This window comes from Heteronotia binoei, chromosome 2, assembly GCF_032191835.1.
Source record: "Heteronotia binoei isolate CCM8104 ecotype False Entrance Well chromosome 2, APGP_CSIRO_Hbin_v1, whole genome shotgun sequence".
NCBI classification, from domain to species: Eukaryota; Metazoa; Chordata; class Lepidosauria; order Squamata; family Gekkonidae; genus Heteronotia; species Heteronotia binoei.
Genome location: NC_083224.1, coordinates 121,442,072 through 121,458,784, shown reverse-complemented (window position 1 = coordinate 121,458,784; position 16,713 = coordinate 121,442,072). Strand labels below are relative to the sequence as shown.

General features: G+C 41.6%; 1 protein-coding gene across 1 annotated transcript in view; it reads right to left on the bottom strand.

Moving 5' to 3' along the window:
- PATJ (PATJ crumbs cell polarity complex component) overlaps nucleotides 1-16,713 on the bottom strand; it is a 332,986-nt gene that overhangs the window by 202,696 nt on the left and 113,577 nt on the right. Inside the window, 7 exon segments of the mRNA XM_060231912.1 lie at nucleotides 810-881; nucleotides 1,603-1,713; nucleotides 4,123-4,300; nucleotides 5,970-6,041; nucleotides 10,064-10,202; nucleotides 11,568-11,658; nucleotides 13,583-13,963. Of these exon segments, the coding sequence (XP_060087895.1) occupies nucleotides 810-881; nucleotides 1,603-1,713; nucleotides 4,123-4,300; nucleotides 5,970-6,041; nucleotides 10,064-10,202; nucleotides 11,568-11,658; nucleotides 13,583-13,963 (1,044 nt within the window).

Genomic DNA, 16,713 nt, shown 5'->3' with positions numbered 1-16,713 from the left:
TTCCTGGCTATGATCTTGCTGAAAAGTACCATTGCTAAGAACTTTCAAAAACAATTGTCTACTTCACATTGTAAAACAGTGAGCTGATCCTAACATCAAGCTAGAAGTAGCAAAGCTGGAACTCCCACTTGATGGTATGAACATTCTGACAACAGCACCACCAGCAACTAACAACAATGGCAACAAGCAAAGGGAAGTGACAGATAAATCTCGACCTTGGAACAGATAGGATTAAAGATCTTAATATTAATATCCTGCAATACAAGGGTTTTCTCCTTGTTAGCAGATGAATGCTTTTGATCTTCAAGTGAACAGACATTTGGGTAACACATCCACTGCTTGCTAGTCAACTTAATACAATATTCTAGATAGGAAAATGAGATCAATTGATGTCTTGTTAATCACACTAAAAAGCCTAGGTGACATTCAGCAACTAAAATTTGGACCAACCTACCTGGATTCATTATCTAGCTAAATAGGCAGTAGCAGAATAAGGTACTGGTGGCCATTTCCCCATATTCTATCGTCATATTTCACAAAAATGCATTTATTACTGATTCTTTCAATACAGTCACATACTCAAATTTCTACAGAGGTACTACCTACAGCTACATAGGTACTGTCTTTACTCGTATTCCACTTCAATAAGCAATAAACACATAAAATGGTTTGTCTTCCCCAGCATATTTACAGAAAAAGAGCTAGCTATTATCCATGTGTTTTTAAAGCAACTTTCCCCAGTACTTTAAGTGACAAAGCATCCTGTAGTATACATTGTTTAGGAAAGCAATAAATAACATCAGCAATACCTTTTCAGTTTCTCCAGCTATGTCTTCATCACTGTGATCTTTGTTTTTCTTAGGGTTTATTACAGAAACTATCTGCAGGGCATAAAAATATTTTAAATATATAATGGGTCCCAAATGAAATACATTTTATCTTGCAGATAATTACACAGTTCCAATTATAATGTTTCATTCATATTATTTTAAGTGCAAAACAAAGCCCTAATCTACAACTATTATGTTTGCTGCTATTATTGTAACTATTTTGAGAGAGTCTATCAGAATGTAAAATTCTTCAAAACCTAACATACTTGTTTTATTTATCATATACACTGGAAGTGTAATAAATATACATGAAAGTGGTAATCTTCTTTTTGCAGAATGGGGTTAACAAAAACAACATGACTCTGGAGATGCAAGATACAGTTTTCTTAACTGACTCCAAGAGTGTTCAGAAGTATTTATATAGGATAGCATTTGCATTCTTTAGAACAAACAGGAAAGCTTTCTTAATTATACTACTTGTCCCCCAAAGACACTGTGTTCCATTATCTGGTAGCTAGCTACTGAATCGAAATCTGGACACAGTTTTATTTGGGTTTGCCTTTAACTGCTGGCAACTAGCAAACATTAGAAAATTTGAATGCTGGTGTATTTTTAAAAAAAATCTCAATATATTATCTGCCTTTTCTTCTTGCCTAGAAGTAACTTTTTATTTTTTTAAAATAAAAAATCTTAAATTTCTCTGCAAGAAATTATCATCAGATAAATATATGCTATTCTCTATCTAGATCTGGAAACTGAACAGATAACTCACCCTAGGAAGAGTAGACAAACTCTGAACAACAAACACAATGGGATTGCCTGCATTTTTTATAGCTTCCACTGCTTCCTCATGAGTAGCATTTTGTAGATCCATTCCAGATACCTGCAAAGAAATTTTTTTTTGTATTCTGTGCTTTTCACAATATTGTAACTATGCTGACAGCCCTGCAACAGGAGCGATGTTTCCACATGAACAGAGACACCTCAAAAATCCTGGGAAACCTCTGAGCCTTCTAAGGCACTGCACCCCTGAAAAGCCAGGATTGGAACTGTATTATTTAGCATGTGTGACCATGCACACACCCATGACTTCTACCCAGCTGGCAGACAGTCATACATGTTGCACTCCATACAGTACACTGGCTAGACCTCAACCAACTGATGGCATTCTGCCTTCATAACAGGGTGCAAAGTCCAATTCAAGGAATATCTGGGGACTTTGGGGTGGAGCCAGAAGACATTGGGGGTGGAGCCGGAAGCAAGGTTGTAACAAGCATAATTGAACTCCAAAGAGAGTTCTAACCATCACATTTAAAGGGACTACAAATCTTTGAAATGCCTTCCGTCCAGTGGAAAAAATGAAGGATAGGGGCACCTTCTTTTGGGGCTCATGGAATTGGACCCCCAGGTTCAATCTTTTTGAAACTTGGAGGGTATTTTGGGGAGAGGCACTGGATACTATGCTGAAAAACTGGTGTGTCTACCTAAAAACACAGCCCCCCCGAGCCCCAGATACCTACAGATCAATTCACCATTATATCCTACAGGAATCGGTCTCCTTAGGGAATAATGGAGTGTCCAGCAGACATTTCCCCCCCAACACACACACTTTTTGATGACTCTGAAGTGGGAGGAAGGCCTCTAAACTGGGGGATCCCCTGCCCCCACTTGGGGATTGGCAACCCTATATATGATGTATGGATTTAAATATCTCCTGTGTCTGTGTGAGAAGCTCTCAAATCTCTGCGGGGACATGCTTTAGCCCAGAGGTCCCCAACCCCCAGGCCGTGGCCTACTACTGGGTCGTGGCCTGTTAACAACTGGGCTGCCATTCCCTGTCCTCCACCCCTAACACCACCACCCCTCACTTGCCCATCGTGGCGCCGCTTTGCTCCCTCCCCCACTCACAACGAGGCACCATGGCCTGCCCCCTCCCCACCCTTCCCTTCCCCAGTGCCACATTCCACTCCTTGAGCAGAGGAGTGAGGAGGCTCAGAGGAGTCAGCCCTACCCACTTTGGGAGGAACTGGGGTGATTGTAAGTCGTTTGAAGAGGAGGCTGGAGGAAGAGTTTCACCCCCTCCCTCACTTTTGGAAGTGAGGGGGGGAGAAGCCTCCTTCAGCACACTATTGAAATAGCTTAGAATCAGCCCAGGCCCTGCTGAAGTTGCCCAGCCTCGTCTCAGCGCCCCTCTGATCGCACAGCTGGGGAGGGGCAGGTGATGAGACTCGGCTTTACTGCTTTGGCAGGGCCTGGACTGATTCTAAGTTATTTCAATAGCATGCTGAAGGAAGCTTCTCCCCCACTCGCTTCCAGAAGTGAGGGAGGGGTGAAACTCCTCCTCCAGCCTCCTCTTCAAACGACTTACAATCAGCCTGGTTCCTGCTGAAGTGGGTAGGGCTGACTCCTCCAAGCCTCCTCACTCCTCTGCTCGTGTGGGCAGGGGAGGGGGGGCAAAACACAGTGTGGCGCTGGGGAAGGGAGGGGAGGAGGTTGGCTAGGGTTGCCAATCCCCAGGTGGGGGCAGGGTATCCCCCAGATTGGAGGTCCTCCCCCACTTCAGGGTCATCAGAAAGGGGGGGAGGGGGGAGGGAAATGTCTGCTAGGAACTTTATTATTCCCTATAGAGACTTGTTCCCATAGGGAATAATGGATAATTGATTTGTGGGTATCTGGGGCTCTGAAGGGGCTGTATTTTGAGGTAGAGAAACCAAAATTTCAGCACTGCATCCAGTACCTCTCCCCAAAATACTCCCCAAGTTACAAAATGATTGGACCAGGGGGTCCAATTCTATGAGCCACAAAAGAAGGTGTCCCTATCCTTCATTATTTCCTATGGAAGGAAGGCATTTTAACAGGTGTGCGGTCCCTTTAAATGTGATGGCCAGAACTCCCTTTGGAGTTCAATTATGCTTGTCACACCCTTGCTCCTGGCTCCACCCCCAAAGTTCCCAGATATTTCTTGAATTGGACTTGGCAACAGTAGGGCAGGCCGTGGCGGCAGCAATGGTTGCAAAACGGGTCCCTGGTGCCAAAAAGGTTGGGAACCACTGCTTTAGCCCATACTTCAAATGTTAACACTATGTATGAATAAAGGATGTATAGCTCATCTGCACATCATGTATTCATATGACTAATTAGTGGTTGAAGCTACCCTGTAAATACCTATGAAGGAAGCTAGCTATTTCTAAAGGAAAATTTCATTTTCTCTTCAATGAGGTGGCTTTTTAATGCTTGATCCCAGTTAGATGGTTGTGAACTGTTACAGTCTCTTTAAAACAAAACAACTTACTTCAAGTATTTTATCACCAGTTTTGAGAGCTTTTGTTCTTCCTGCTGGGCTGTCTTCCAATACTTGCTTGATAAATATACCTTTAAGCTGTTCTCCATTCTTTAGGCGCTTTATAACTGTATGTCCTCCAACAATACTGATGCCAAGGGGCACATGAAGGTCGCGGAAAATTTCAACACTAAAGGATGCAAAACAATAATTTTGCTGAGCTTGGTCCAGATGCAAATCTGAGCACATTGCTCTTTGTAATGTATAAAGTAGCCTTTAAAAATGGGAAATTTGTATGCTAAAACCCAGCAGAATTTCACTAACTTTTGTCAGCTTCTATTCCTGCTGAAACATGCAAATTACATTATTCACAGAATTCATGCCTCTACAGATCCGTTGTCTGATGTTACATGAGATGACTTTATATGACCAGAGTTTTCTGCAATAGAAAACCACCCACTTTATCAAGAGAAAAATTGTTAAAAAATATAGAGTTGACCCCGTGTTGATCCCAAGGCCACATTTGTTCTATATTATCCAACCCTCTATATATGTCCAGGACAGGAAAATCTGCAGTAGAATTCTTGCCTATTAAACAAGCCTAGATACTGACATCAGCCCCTTGAGGCTCACCTGGCACCTGTCTTGATGTCTGGTTGCACTGGTGAACAACAACAGAACAAGAGGGAGCCGTGGAAAGACTAAGCAACAGATCAACAAGGACTCAAATCGGAAAATAACTGATGATATAACAAATTGTACAATGGTGTTTATACAAAAATCATCAATATTGTACAAAAATAGGTATTCTTTTCAATATGTGCTACATAGCACCACAACTTGGTAAATTTTAATCCTTTGCAATTTTGCAGTTCAATTTTTTGTTCATTGAACTGTTGCTTTTTCTGGTCTCTGCTTACAGAGGGACTTCATTGAGTCAAGGATTGATATTTACCAAGTTGTGGTGCTATGTTGCACATATTGAAAAGAATTCCTATTTTTGTACGTTATTGATGATTTTTGTATAAACACCACTGTACAATTTGATTGATCATTGTCAGTAATTTTCAGCCGCGAGTCCCTGTAGATCTGTTGGTTGCACTGGTGGACATTTATCTGCTGACAAGGGACAGGCTTCTCTGTTGATACTGCTTTATCTTTTGGATGCCTTTGATATAATATACTACTCAAGGTGTTGGAGCCAGACTAAATTTTCCATTAACAGAAGTGGAGGTGTAATTTCTACATTTTTTTGCCTTTATTGCCATTCCTAAAGGTCTCTTGTCCCAAGAAGCAGTGTTTCTTGGAGATCAGTGGAGAGAAGAGGCATGAAAGCTCTGTTCCCCTAGTAGAAATGGCTAGCTTACATTTTGCCATATATTAATGGAGGGTTATTGCCACATAAATAATGAGCAGATGGACCAATGGGTCTGGTCTAAGGCATTCATGTACTCATCTTTGGCATATCCTTAAAATACATGAGTGTGAAATCACCCTACTTTAGACAGCTGCTAGTAAGATTAGAATGACTGATAGCAGAATCTGTGTGCAGTAATCCACAAATGAATCAACAAAATTTAAATGCATAAATCAGCTGCAATGGAAACCAGGAAAGTTTTTAGAAATCAACAGACTTGATAAAATAAACCTTTTGAGAGGAACATCTGCTAAACATTAATTTTATCTGCATATTTAGCAAAGCTTACATCTACCTTATTGCTAGCATGGGATAAAATAAATGGTCAAGACAGCAGAGTCTCAGGCAAAAGATGAAAAGTTCAGACAAGTAAAAACGTCATGCTCAAGAGCTTCAAACATTTTCTAAAGCAGAAGAAATATTGAAACATTTATCAACGTACATCTGTGGTGGTCCCCAGTGGCTGAATACTGGAGTTTCTTCCCCTTCGCCCTCTTCTCTTTCAGGCAATTCACTAAATAAATAAAATGAAAACAAATTTCAGCTCCCCTCATAGACTACAGTACATTTATCTGTATAACAAAGACTAGAATAAAGATGTCAAGTATGCAGATTTGTGAGAACCTGCAATCTAATATACCTGTGTCTAATCTGTTACTAAAATAAAAACATCTGCAAAATACAGTGTCCTGCAACCACTGGAGCATCTGTAAAATAAGGAATAAATATTTTCCGTCCCTATAAGTACAAAAATGCAAACACTGATTCTGTAAAGCCAATATAATATTAATAAATGTTCTCCAGCTCCCCTGGAGAAAATGGCTGCTTTGAAGGGTGGACTCTATGGCATTGTACCATGCTGAGGCCCCTTCCCTCTCCAAACCCTGCCCTCTCCCGGATCCACCCCCAAAGTCCCCAGTTATTTTCCAATACAGACCTGGCAACCTTATGCAGAACATTTCGCACTTTAAAATGTTCATATCATTTTGCATACAGTTTCTCAATAATTATCTAATGAACACTTTGAGGTAGGTCCGTATTACCTATATACTACAAATAGGAGATGAGACTAGGGTTGCCAAGTCCAATTCAAGAAATATCTGGGAACTTTAGGGGTGGAGCCAGGAGACTTTGGGGGTGGAGTCAGGAGACAATGGGGTAGAGCCATAAGCAAAGTTGTGACAAGCACAACTGAACTCCAAAGGAAGTTCTGGCCATCACATTTAAGGGGACCACATACCTTTTTAATGCCTTCCCTACATTAGAAATAATGAAAGATAGGGGCATCTTCTTTTGGGACTCATAAAATTGGACACCCCCCCGGTCCAATCTTTTTGAAACTTGGAGAGCATTTTGAGGAGACTCATCAGATGCTATGCTGAAAATTTGGTATCTCTACCTCAAAAAACCGCCCCTCCAGAGCCCCAGATACCTTGGAATTAATTCTCCATTATACCCTATGGTCCAGCAGAAATTTCCATCCCTCTCCCCCCACCCCTGTTTCTGATGACCCTGAAGCTCCGGAAGGCCTCCAAACCGGGGATCCCCTGCACTCACCTGGGGATTGGCACCTCTACTCACGAGTTGCTGAACTTTCAAGTTTTTCACAGTAACACAGAGCAACCAAAGGTTCAAGTTTACCTTCACATTATGCAAACGGCCTCTGCAAGGATTGTGCTACAAATGGAGGGTCTGGGCTCCTTTCACATCCATGTTGTTCTGCCTCCTCCCCCCCCCTTCAGCCTTAAAGATGCAGACACATCATCCAAAGAGGAAGGCTTTCTCAAGTAGAGACTGAAGCCTCCGGAGGGGGAAAGGCACATGATGGTTGTGGGGGCGGGGCTTCCCCCCCCCTGGCCAGCTGACTGGGGGCAGGAAGGAACCTGGAAAAGGGGGAGAACCCCCGCTGGGACCTGGGGATTAGCAAGCCTAGATGAGACAGAGAAGTGGGTCACTTAAGTTAAGATCAGCTAGTGAGTCTCTAGCTGAGGCAAAATTAAACAGATATTTATTTTGGCCTATATTGAACAACCAGATTTATATTCTTGACACCTTCCTTGCCTCTACTGTGTATTTGCTCAACAAGGTAGGCCATGTATATAAATCAATCATAATTTAATTTTTGTGAAAGAGTGAACTTCTTTGCACAGGAAAAAAAAGGAAAGGTCCCCTGTGCAAGCACCAGTCGTTTCCGACTCTGGGGTGACGTTGCGGACTTTTTACAGGGTGGTTTGCCATTGCCTTCCCCAGTCATCTACACTTTCCCCCCAGCTGGGTACTCATTTTACCGACCCCGGAAGGAAAATCCAGCTACCTGAAAACCCAGCTTCTGCCGGGGATTGAACTCAGGTTGTGAGCAGAGCTTAGGACTACAGTACTGCAGCTTTAACACTCTGTGCCATGGGGCTCTTCTTTGCATGTCAGCTATTTAATACATTTTTTAGTATTTTCAAAACATTTTGCATTCAAGAAATACTAACCTAAAGGTAAAGGTAGTCCCCTGTGAAAGCACCAGTCGTTTCTGACTGTGGGGTGATGTTGCATCACAGCATTTTCATGGCAGACCTTTTACGGGGCAGTTTGCCATTGCCTTCCCCATTCATCTACACTTTACCCTCAGCAAGCTGGGTACTCATTTTACCGACCTTGGAAGGCTGGAAGGCTGAGTCAACTAACCTACACTACACTTTTTTATAAGTTTTTTTATTCACACGTTCCTATGCCATCTCTACAGGAAATATGGCAAAAATCCCAACCCTGTCCAGCAAAAGCAGAATTAGAACAAAAAACCAAAATCAAACAAACAAGAAACACAAACAAAATTGCAAAGGATCAATAAAAACATAAATGTATGTCTACATAAAACTATAAAACAATAAAATGGTTAAATAATATACTTAAAAGGGTTTATAGGCCATGATGCTAAAATATTAAAGAAACTAAACATGGTTAGGAACAGGGCTTTTTTTGTAGCAGGAACTCCTTTGCATATTAGGCCACACACCCCTGATGTAGCCAATCCTCCTGGAGCTGATAGTAAACCCTGTACTAAGAGCCCTGTAAACTCTTGGAGGATTGGCTACATCAGAGGTGTGTGGCCTAATATGCAAAGGAGTTCCTGCTACAAAAAAAAGTCATGGTCAGGAATAATTAGCAACTCAATATGCATGAGAGTAAAGTGCCTTAATCTGGCATCTAAAAGTCAAACATGCACATGCCTAGTGGCAAACTTCCATGGGGACACCTTTCTATGCCACTGCTGCAAAAGCTTTCCATGTTTTCTACAGCCTTCAGTTTCATGGACAAGTGCATACAGAATGAAGGTTAGTTGCAAGATTAAGTTTGGTAAAATTTAGCAGAATTATGATTCTAGTGGACAGCCTGTACTATATAGAAGGAGATAGTCCTAAAGTTTTTAGGACTTAAAAGATAAAAACTTTGACAGAAATGAACAGGCAGTCATTACAGATTTTTCAGTACAGGTGTGATAGATAGGCTTCCTATTGCAGCTCCACACAGCAACCTAGTTGCAGCATGCTGCATTAATGAAACTTCTCAGCAGTCTTCAAAGATAGCTCCACAGGCAGCACACAGCAGTAATCTAAAATGGATGTGCATAGATTTTTTTGTAGAAAAAGCCCAGCAGAAATTCATTTGCATACTAGGCTACATTCCGTAACACCGCCAGTCAGAACGGCATTCCTGTGCGTTCTTGTTCAAAAAAAGCCCTGCCAAAGGCCATATCTCACTTATCAAGGAAACCTGAGCTTCCAGCTGGAGGTCCAGATTAAAAACTACCCCTATGCAATTAACCTGCTGCTCCTTCAAGACAAATACACTAGGGTTGCCACTTGCCAGATATGGAGATTTTTGGGGTAGATCCAGGAGATGGTGGGGTTTGGAGAGGGGATTGGTCTCAGCATGGTACAATGCCATAGAGTCCACCCTTCAAAGCAGCCATTTCTTGAGGGGAACTGATTTCAGCTAGCTGGAAATCACTTACAAAAGTGGGAGATCTCCAGGCCCCACCTGGAGGCTGACAACCCTAAATCCCAGCCAAAATAACCCGTTTCCTTATTCAGTTATCAGTTTTTTCACTGACATACCGCACTTCAGTCTTGTCTAGATCAAGATTTAATTTGTTGGCCTATTACCTTCTTTAAGCAGCAGTTTAGAATTTCCATAGACACACTGGAATATGATGTTTAAGAGACACAGAGCTGGATATCATTAGGACTTTGATGGTATCTTATGCCAAATCCTATGACTATATCAGTGGTTTCGTGTAGATGTTTAAAAAGCTCGTGTCAAGCAGCAGTCTCCTGCTGAACCACCTTCTGGAAAGGACTGGTCAATGTATGTGAAATGACCAGAATACTTCCAAGTGCTATGTAAATGCTAAATATTGTACAATGGCTGCGAGGCTTCGTATTTCTTGAATTTTATGTTTATTTTATGGCTATTCAAGAAAAAGATTATAATTTAACAGTACAAGGAAATCAACTAGACATTTTCACCAAAGCAACTCTTCCATACCTAGACAGCCCTCTAGACAGAGCAGAATTCTGGCTGCTGGAAAAGTCACAGTCTTCAGACTTCGGTTTACTTTTTTCAGCAATTTTGCAATCAGAGTTGATGCATAGAGGATCTTTATGGTCACTCTGTGTCTCGGTATCTTGCAATAAGAGATAAGTTATCATTCAATTATAATGAGATTTAGATGCAAACAGTCAGACAGGGAATATACATAGCTTTGCAAGTAGGAAATGTGAACGTGAGAGGAAACAAAAAGACACAGGCATGAAATAAACACAGAGACATAGACGATTACTTCTGAAAGCATAACATTTGTGCCTATTTAATCAGCCTCAGTGAAGAAGGTAGAAGATATTGGATTTATACCCTGCCCTTACTCTGAATCTCAGAGTCTCAGAGTGCCTTACAATCTCTTTTACCTTCCTCCCCCACAACAGACACCCTGTGAGGTGGGTGGGGCTCAGAGAGCTCTCAAGGAAGCTGCCCTTTCAAGGACAGCTCTGCATCAGCTATGGCTGACCCAAGGCCGTTCCAACAGCTGCAAGTGGAGAAGTGGGGAATCAAACCTGGTTCTCCCAGTTAAGTGCGGTCCACGTACTTAACCACTACACCAAACTGGCTCTCAATTCCAGTGAGGCTGGTAGTAGACATTATCCTGAACACAGAACTGCCACAAAAACAGTTCATATTGAATCTCCTCACTTTCTGCACAGCATTTCGGTACCATTCATTATTTACCAGTGATGCATGTTGTTTCTCTGTCTCGGTTGCAGCCAACTGTGGATCAAGAAAAGCTGAATACTGCAATGAAGGTTGCAATGTTATCACATTATGCTTGTATGGAAAGAACTCAACTCAATGGTGCTGTTTTTGGCAACATACCCAGTTTAATGTTTATTTCTGTTATGACAAAAATGGTGCCATTTCAGGTCACTGAAATTATATTATTGATTATTATTAACAAATCACTATTCAATTCAGAAAGGTAGCTGAGGACTGTGTTATAATTTTAATTTTGCTCACTACCTGTAATCAGTTTGAGTTCTGCATCCTGAGAAACTCAGGTTCTTGTTTTTTAATTGTAGTGCTTCTGGCTGATTAGAAAAATTTGAAAAAGGATGGGTGTAACTGGTAAGCTCACAAATGACTACAGAAGGCTAACTTCCTGAGGGTTCAGGGCCACAGCTTCAATGTCAGCTAAGGCTCCCTGCTCTTAGAAAGCCCCAACACTCATATTTTACCATCTAGCTTCAATCTTGCCTACATTTCCCCAGATTCCAGTTTCTCTTACATATCACTAATGGAGTACCTGACAAAAATATTGTAAGCAGAATGAAGTGTGCACAGACAGATTTCTAAAACTTATTCTCATCATTGGGTCCGGCTTTCCTAACAATCACAGCCAAGTTGTCAACTAGAACCAGAAGCTATGTATTAATTAAATACAATAAACATATATCTACAAACTTAAATTCCAGCTGAATTTTTTCTACTGATTACTTACTCATTTCCTGAGCACCCAGCATACTGCTTGGCTGGTTGTGTTTTGTTGAGGCTCCATGGAGTAGTGAACTGCTGTTTGTGTTTTCTTCAAGCTTCAGAGAAAAAATATGAATGCAATTTAAAACTGAAATCTACTATAATTGACCCATGCTGCAAAACACGCCAAGATTACTGTAAAAATGAATTTTAAACCAATTCAATATGACCAAATTATGACCTAATTCATGACCAAATCTATTACAAGAAAAATAATTATTCTTTCTAAATAATAGCTCTTGTAACTGGCTTTGTTTATGTTCTGTAGAGCAACAAAAATCCAGTACAGACCATTTTTATAGTCTTAGCACTCTTCAGACTATTTGGATAAGAACATAAGATAAACTGTGTTGGATCATCCAGTCCAAATATAGTGTGTAACATAGTGGCCAAAACCCAGGTGGCATCTGGAGGTCCACTAGTGGTGCCAGAACTCCAGTAGCTTTCCCTCTGTTACCCCCCAAGCACCAAGAATACAGAGCAGCACTGCCCCAGACATAGTGTTCTGATATCCAGGAAGACACCCCTGTACTTATTCCCAAGCCATGCACCCCTGGAATGTGATATTGCAATGTAACCCTAGAATATTAATTGGATACAGCAATGCCCATTTGAATTGGAATGGTCTTTCTTGCTCATAAGGGAGACAAATCCAGTTCCTTCTTGACCCAAAGCAGGTCTGTAATGTGATTCTGGTCCACAAGCCAGAACAACATGTGGCCAGCTGAAAGGTTGAGAAGCATCCATCTTTCTGCTCCTAGGAATGAAAATGTTCTGGGACCAGAGAGACTGATGGGCAGTGCCATAAAAATTCCTTCACTTTTGGCAACCTTTAAAAGTCCTGTTATCAAAGCATAAGGAAATAAGATTGACCCAGGAAACCTCCAACACAAATAAATGGCTTGTATCTGGTAATCCTCAGGACAAGACAGCAGGAACACAAAGGTTAGAGACTAAGCACTCCTCTTGTTGTGAATGTGTGGTATAACCTGTAAACTGATCTCACAATTTTGACTTTTAACAAAGTTTCTATTTTTCTTTAATTAATTGCTAAGGCCATCAAAGTCAGCCAGTCCCCTGACCACTTGATGGATGCCCATCCATGTTTGACACTAAGGGAGAAATCTATCACTTTTGGGGAGCTTCAAAGGAACCAGTTTTGGGAAAAACAAGGCCATAAAGTCATTTGGCCAGTGTAATTAAAATGCCTATGTTGGGGTATGGATCTATGATGCGAATGGTCTCTGATTGGATATTACACATATGACACCCCGATTTTCCATTGGTGTGACACTCTGACCCCTCATTGAGTAGTGGAATTGAGTGATGTGACGTAATTTACCCTAGAAAACAGACAACCCAACCTGTCAGGTTAGAGAAGAAGAACGGGGTTCAGTGGAAGCTGGTTGCAGAAGAAGAAAAAGGAAGGAAAAAGGGAATTCCTTCATCCTCTCCTTCCTCCACCCCTTTCCTACCCTCACCCCCCCCCCTTCCTCTCAAGAGAAATCTCCCTCCTGAGGCCTTGCATTTCCTCTGACTGAGTCTACCCTGCAAGATCTAGGTATTGTATCACCTTCCCCCACCCATGCTTAATCAGCTAACCTCTTTGTATTCCTCTTGTATGCTTGAAATTGTTCGATTGGGATGTAACTATTTGAGAACTTATGCTATAATAAAATCCATTATTAACCAAAGGATTTTCAGTGATCTATTTCCGTAGACAAAGACATAGATCCCATACACCTCACCTCTCGTAGGCCTACCATTTTGAGCTAAGAAATATTAATATTCCCCAATAAAAAGTTGTTTGAGGTGTAACAGTTCCATCTATACATTGTGACTAATAGCCACTGATGGACCTCTGCTGATGAATATTTGACTATGTTTAATAAAATAATAGCAATATCTATTACTGACTTTTCCCAGATGGACATTATAGGAGGAAATATCTTGTTCCATCCTCACATTAACAGTTCTTACCTGGTTCTCTCTTATAGATATGCAATGCTGTGCCTTTTCAGTTCTAATATCCATCACGGGACTCAATCCTGGCATTTTAATAAATTCTAGTTCTTTTGCACATTGCCCTGCAGTATCAAAGTCCACCTCAGTAGATGGAGCAAGCTCTTTTATATCTGAAGGCACACAATCGTAATAATTTTGGTCTACATAATACTCTTCATCCACTAGCATCTCTCGTTCTTCACCAAGATCCTTCACTAGAGGCTTCAAAAACTCATGCATTTCCCATGCCTCCTTGTCAACATCTGTCTCATTTTGAGATAGCTGAAATTGTATCCCCAAATCCAGGACTGGTTCATCAATGAGTTCTTCTTTAGAGAAAGATACATCTCTGAAGTCCTGCATAAAATATCAAAGAAAACCATGAAAGCAGCTCTAAAAATATTGTTGTTTTTTTTAAAAAATATTCAATGTTCAAAATTAAATATTTTTTCCCGGGAACCTTAGACTTTAAAACTTCTGTCTCATGGCTTGGGATATGTTTTTAACAAGTTATTTTCCTCTTAAACTATTTCATAATTTTGATGAGGTGAAAATGTACAATTAGAACAATTTATCATCTCATTTCTCATATCAACCAAACAGGGAGATAACTTAGTTCAAAGAAGCAATGATCTTGACAGAAGACTTTAGAAAGGAAATTTCAGCTACTGCTTGGGATTCAAAAACTGCAAAGCAATATCATAAGTGAAAGAACAGAATCTAAGCATATCTAAATAAAGAAGCTAACAGTGCCATCCTAAACAGAGCTTCACCCTTCTAAATACATTGAAGTCAATAGCTTAGAAGCATAATTATATGTAAATCAGATTGTTTTCCTTATCTGCAGTTACAAGGCAGATGCCCATTAAAAAGCTGCAGGCTGCATGTAGGGGAGGCAAGAGCTCTTCTAACACCTATTTTGTTTGCATTCGTTGTGAGGAATGTTAGATTACATATTTTAGAAATTCCTTAAAGTCCTGATAAAATGACACCCTTGCTGACTGCTCTCCTATGCATGGTGCTGAGCATGATATACTCTTCCTACCAGGTACACTTGTCCTCTCTCTCAAGGTCCATGGGGGGATTAGGGTTCAGATCAAGCACACACATGTACAGATTGTGTGGTTAATTTCTTTAAACAAGCAAATAAACTTGGAATTAATCACACATACTCATTCTCCAAAATGCTTTAGGAAGTGATAGGCAAATGTGTTGATTTAATTTGATCCTATCTCTTATAAGATATGTAAAGGGAACTGGTATGTGTAAAAAAATTTCATTAAAATAATGTCTTCTGGAAAGATACTAGGGATTTCATAGCTATATAATAATAAAATATTACTGTATAAAGCATGTACTTTAATTCTTCAGATTTTAGTTCCTCCTTCAGGTCCTTAGAAATTAAATCTTTCAGCTAGGGATAGGCATGAACTGACATATGAACCAAAGTTCATTATGAACTGGGCCAGTTTGTTGGTTCATAAATTGTGATTCAGGCAATTGCATTGTTCACGAGTTGCCCACAAACAACTGAAAAGATAATGGAGGTTCATGGTTTGTAGTTTCACATATAGTGACGTGATTCACATTTAAGTGCACCCCACCATTGCAATAAATCAAGGGTACAAGAGCATTGGTCCAAGATGTAAGTGAAAACCATGTTTTGCCAGTATGGGCAATGAATATAGGGGGATTATCAATCTTGCACATTACCTCCACATGGCTAGCAAATTAGAGACGTCTAAACTAAAATTTGTATTCACTGCTGATCCAGGAAGTTATGGTTTCTACAGCCCCTGCAAAGCAGGACTCTAGCTTGAAAAAAAGAACTGTAACTTGGAACCTAAATTTTCCACAGCAAGAGCAAACTTTGTGGTTCCAACACTTTGTCATAGGCGTCCCAAATCTCCCGCCTTGCCGGGGGACCCCAGATTTGGAGCCTCCTCCCCCCGCTCAGCAAAAATCTGGAAAGTGGGGGGGAATGGCGGCCCTTCCCACCCAGCCCCGATCCCAGCAGCTTCTCCTCTCCCTTTCCTGTTTCGTCTTGTTCTCGCCCTCCCTGCAGACACCGCTTTTTCAACCCCCATGCCCCATCCCGGGTTGTGAGGAAAGTGGGGGGAGGGCTGTGAAGACGGAAGGAAGGAAGGGGGGAGCGAAAGAGGGAGAGCCGGCGACGTGAAGCGCCTGGTGCGGCCGGAGAATGTGAACGGCAGAGACACGGCCGGTAGGAAATCCAGCCCCCTCCATTTCGCCGCAGGTACGACCAGCCCTGGCCCTTCCCTTCTCCCTCTCCTCAGCCGCCTCCTCTCCGGGTCTCTTGTGGGGACTCTTCCCTTCCCTCCTCGAAGGTGTTGTTTGTTTATCTTAAGGCTGGAGTGGAAGGAAGGGATCATTTTCCCGCGGCCTCTTCGGGCTCGTCCAGGCTTTGTGTGTGGAGACGAAAGGTGGAGACTGGCATCAGTACCAGTGTGCCCTCTAAGCTGCGGTAGTGTGAGCTAGCCCACAGATTTTTAGCCTCCAGCTCACACATTTTTTGTCTTAGCTCAGGAAGGATGACCCTAGAGCACAACAATGTATGCAGTAGCTCACAACTTTAATACCGGTAGCTCACAATTTTAATGCCAGTAGCTCACAAAGTAGTTTTTTTGCTCACAAGACTTAGAGAAAACATTGATCAGTACCCAAACTGGATGGAAATATGGGGGAGACCTCTCTTCCCCCCTCTCCCTGGGGGAGCTGTTTTTTTAGGTAGAGGCACCAAATTTTCAGTATAGTGTCTACTGCCTCTCCCCAAAGTACCCCCCTAGTTTCAAAAGGATTGGACCAGGGGGTCCAATTCTATGAGCCCCAAAAGAAGGTGCCCCTATCCTTCATTATTTCCTATGGAAGGAAGACATTTAAAAAGGTGTGCTGTCCCTTTAAATGTGATGGCCAGAACTCCCTTGGAGTTCAATTATGCTTGTCAAGCCCTTGTTCCTGGCTCTGCCCCCAATGTCTCCTGGCTCCACCCCCAAAGTCACCTGGCTCCACCCCCAAAGTCCCCAGATATTTCTTGAATTGGACTTGGCAACCCTACTTTGTCACAAACTCTGCATATGCTCATAGGA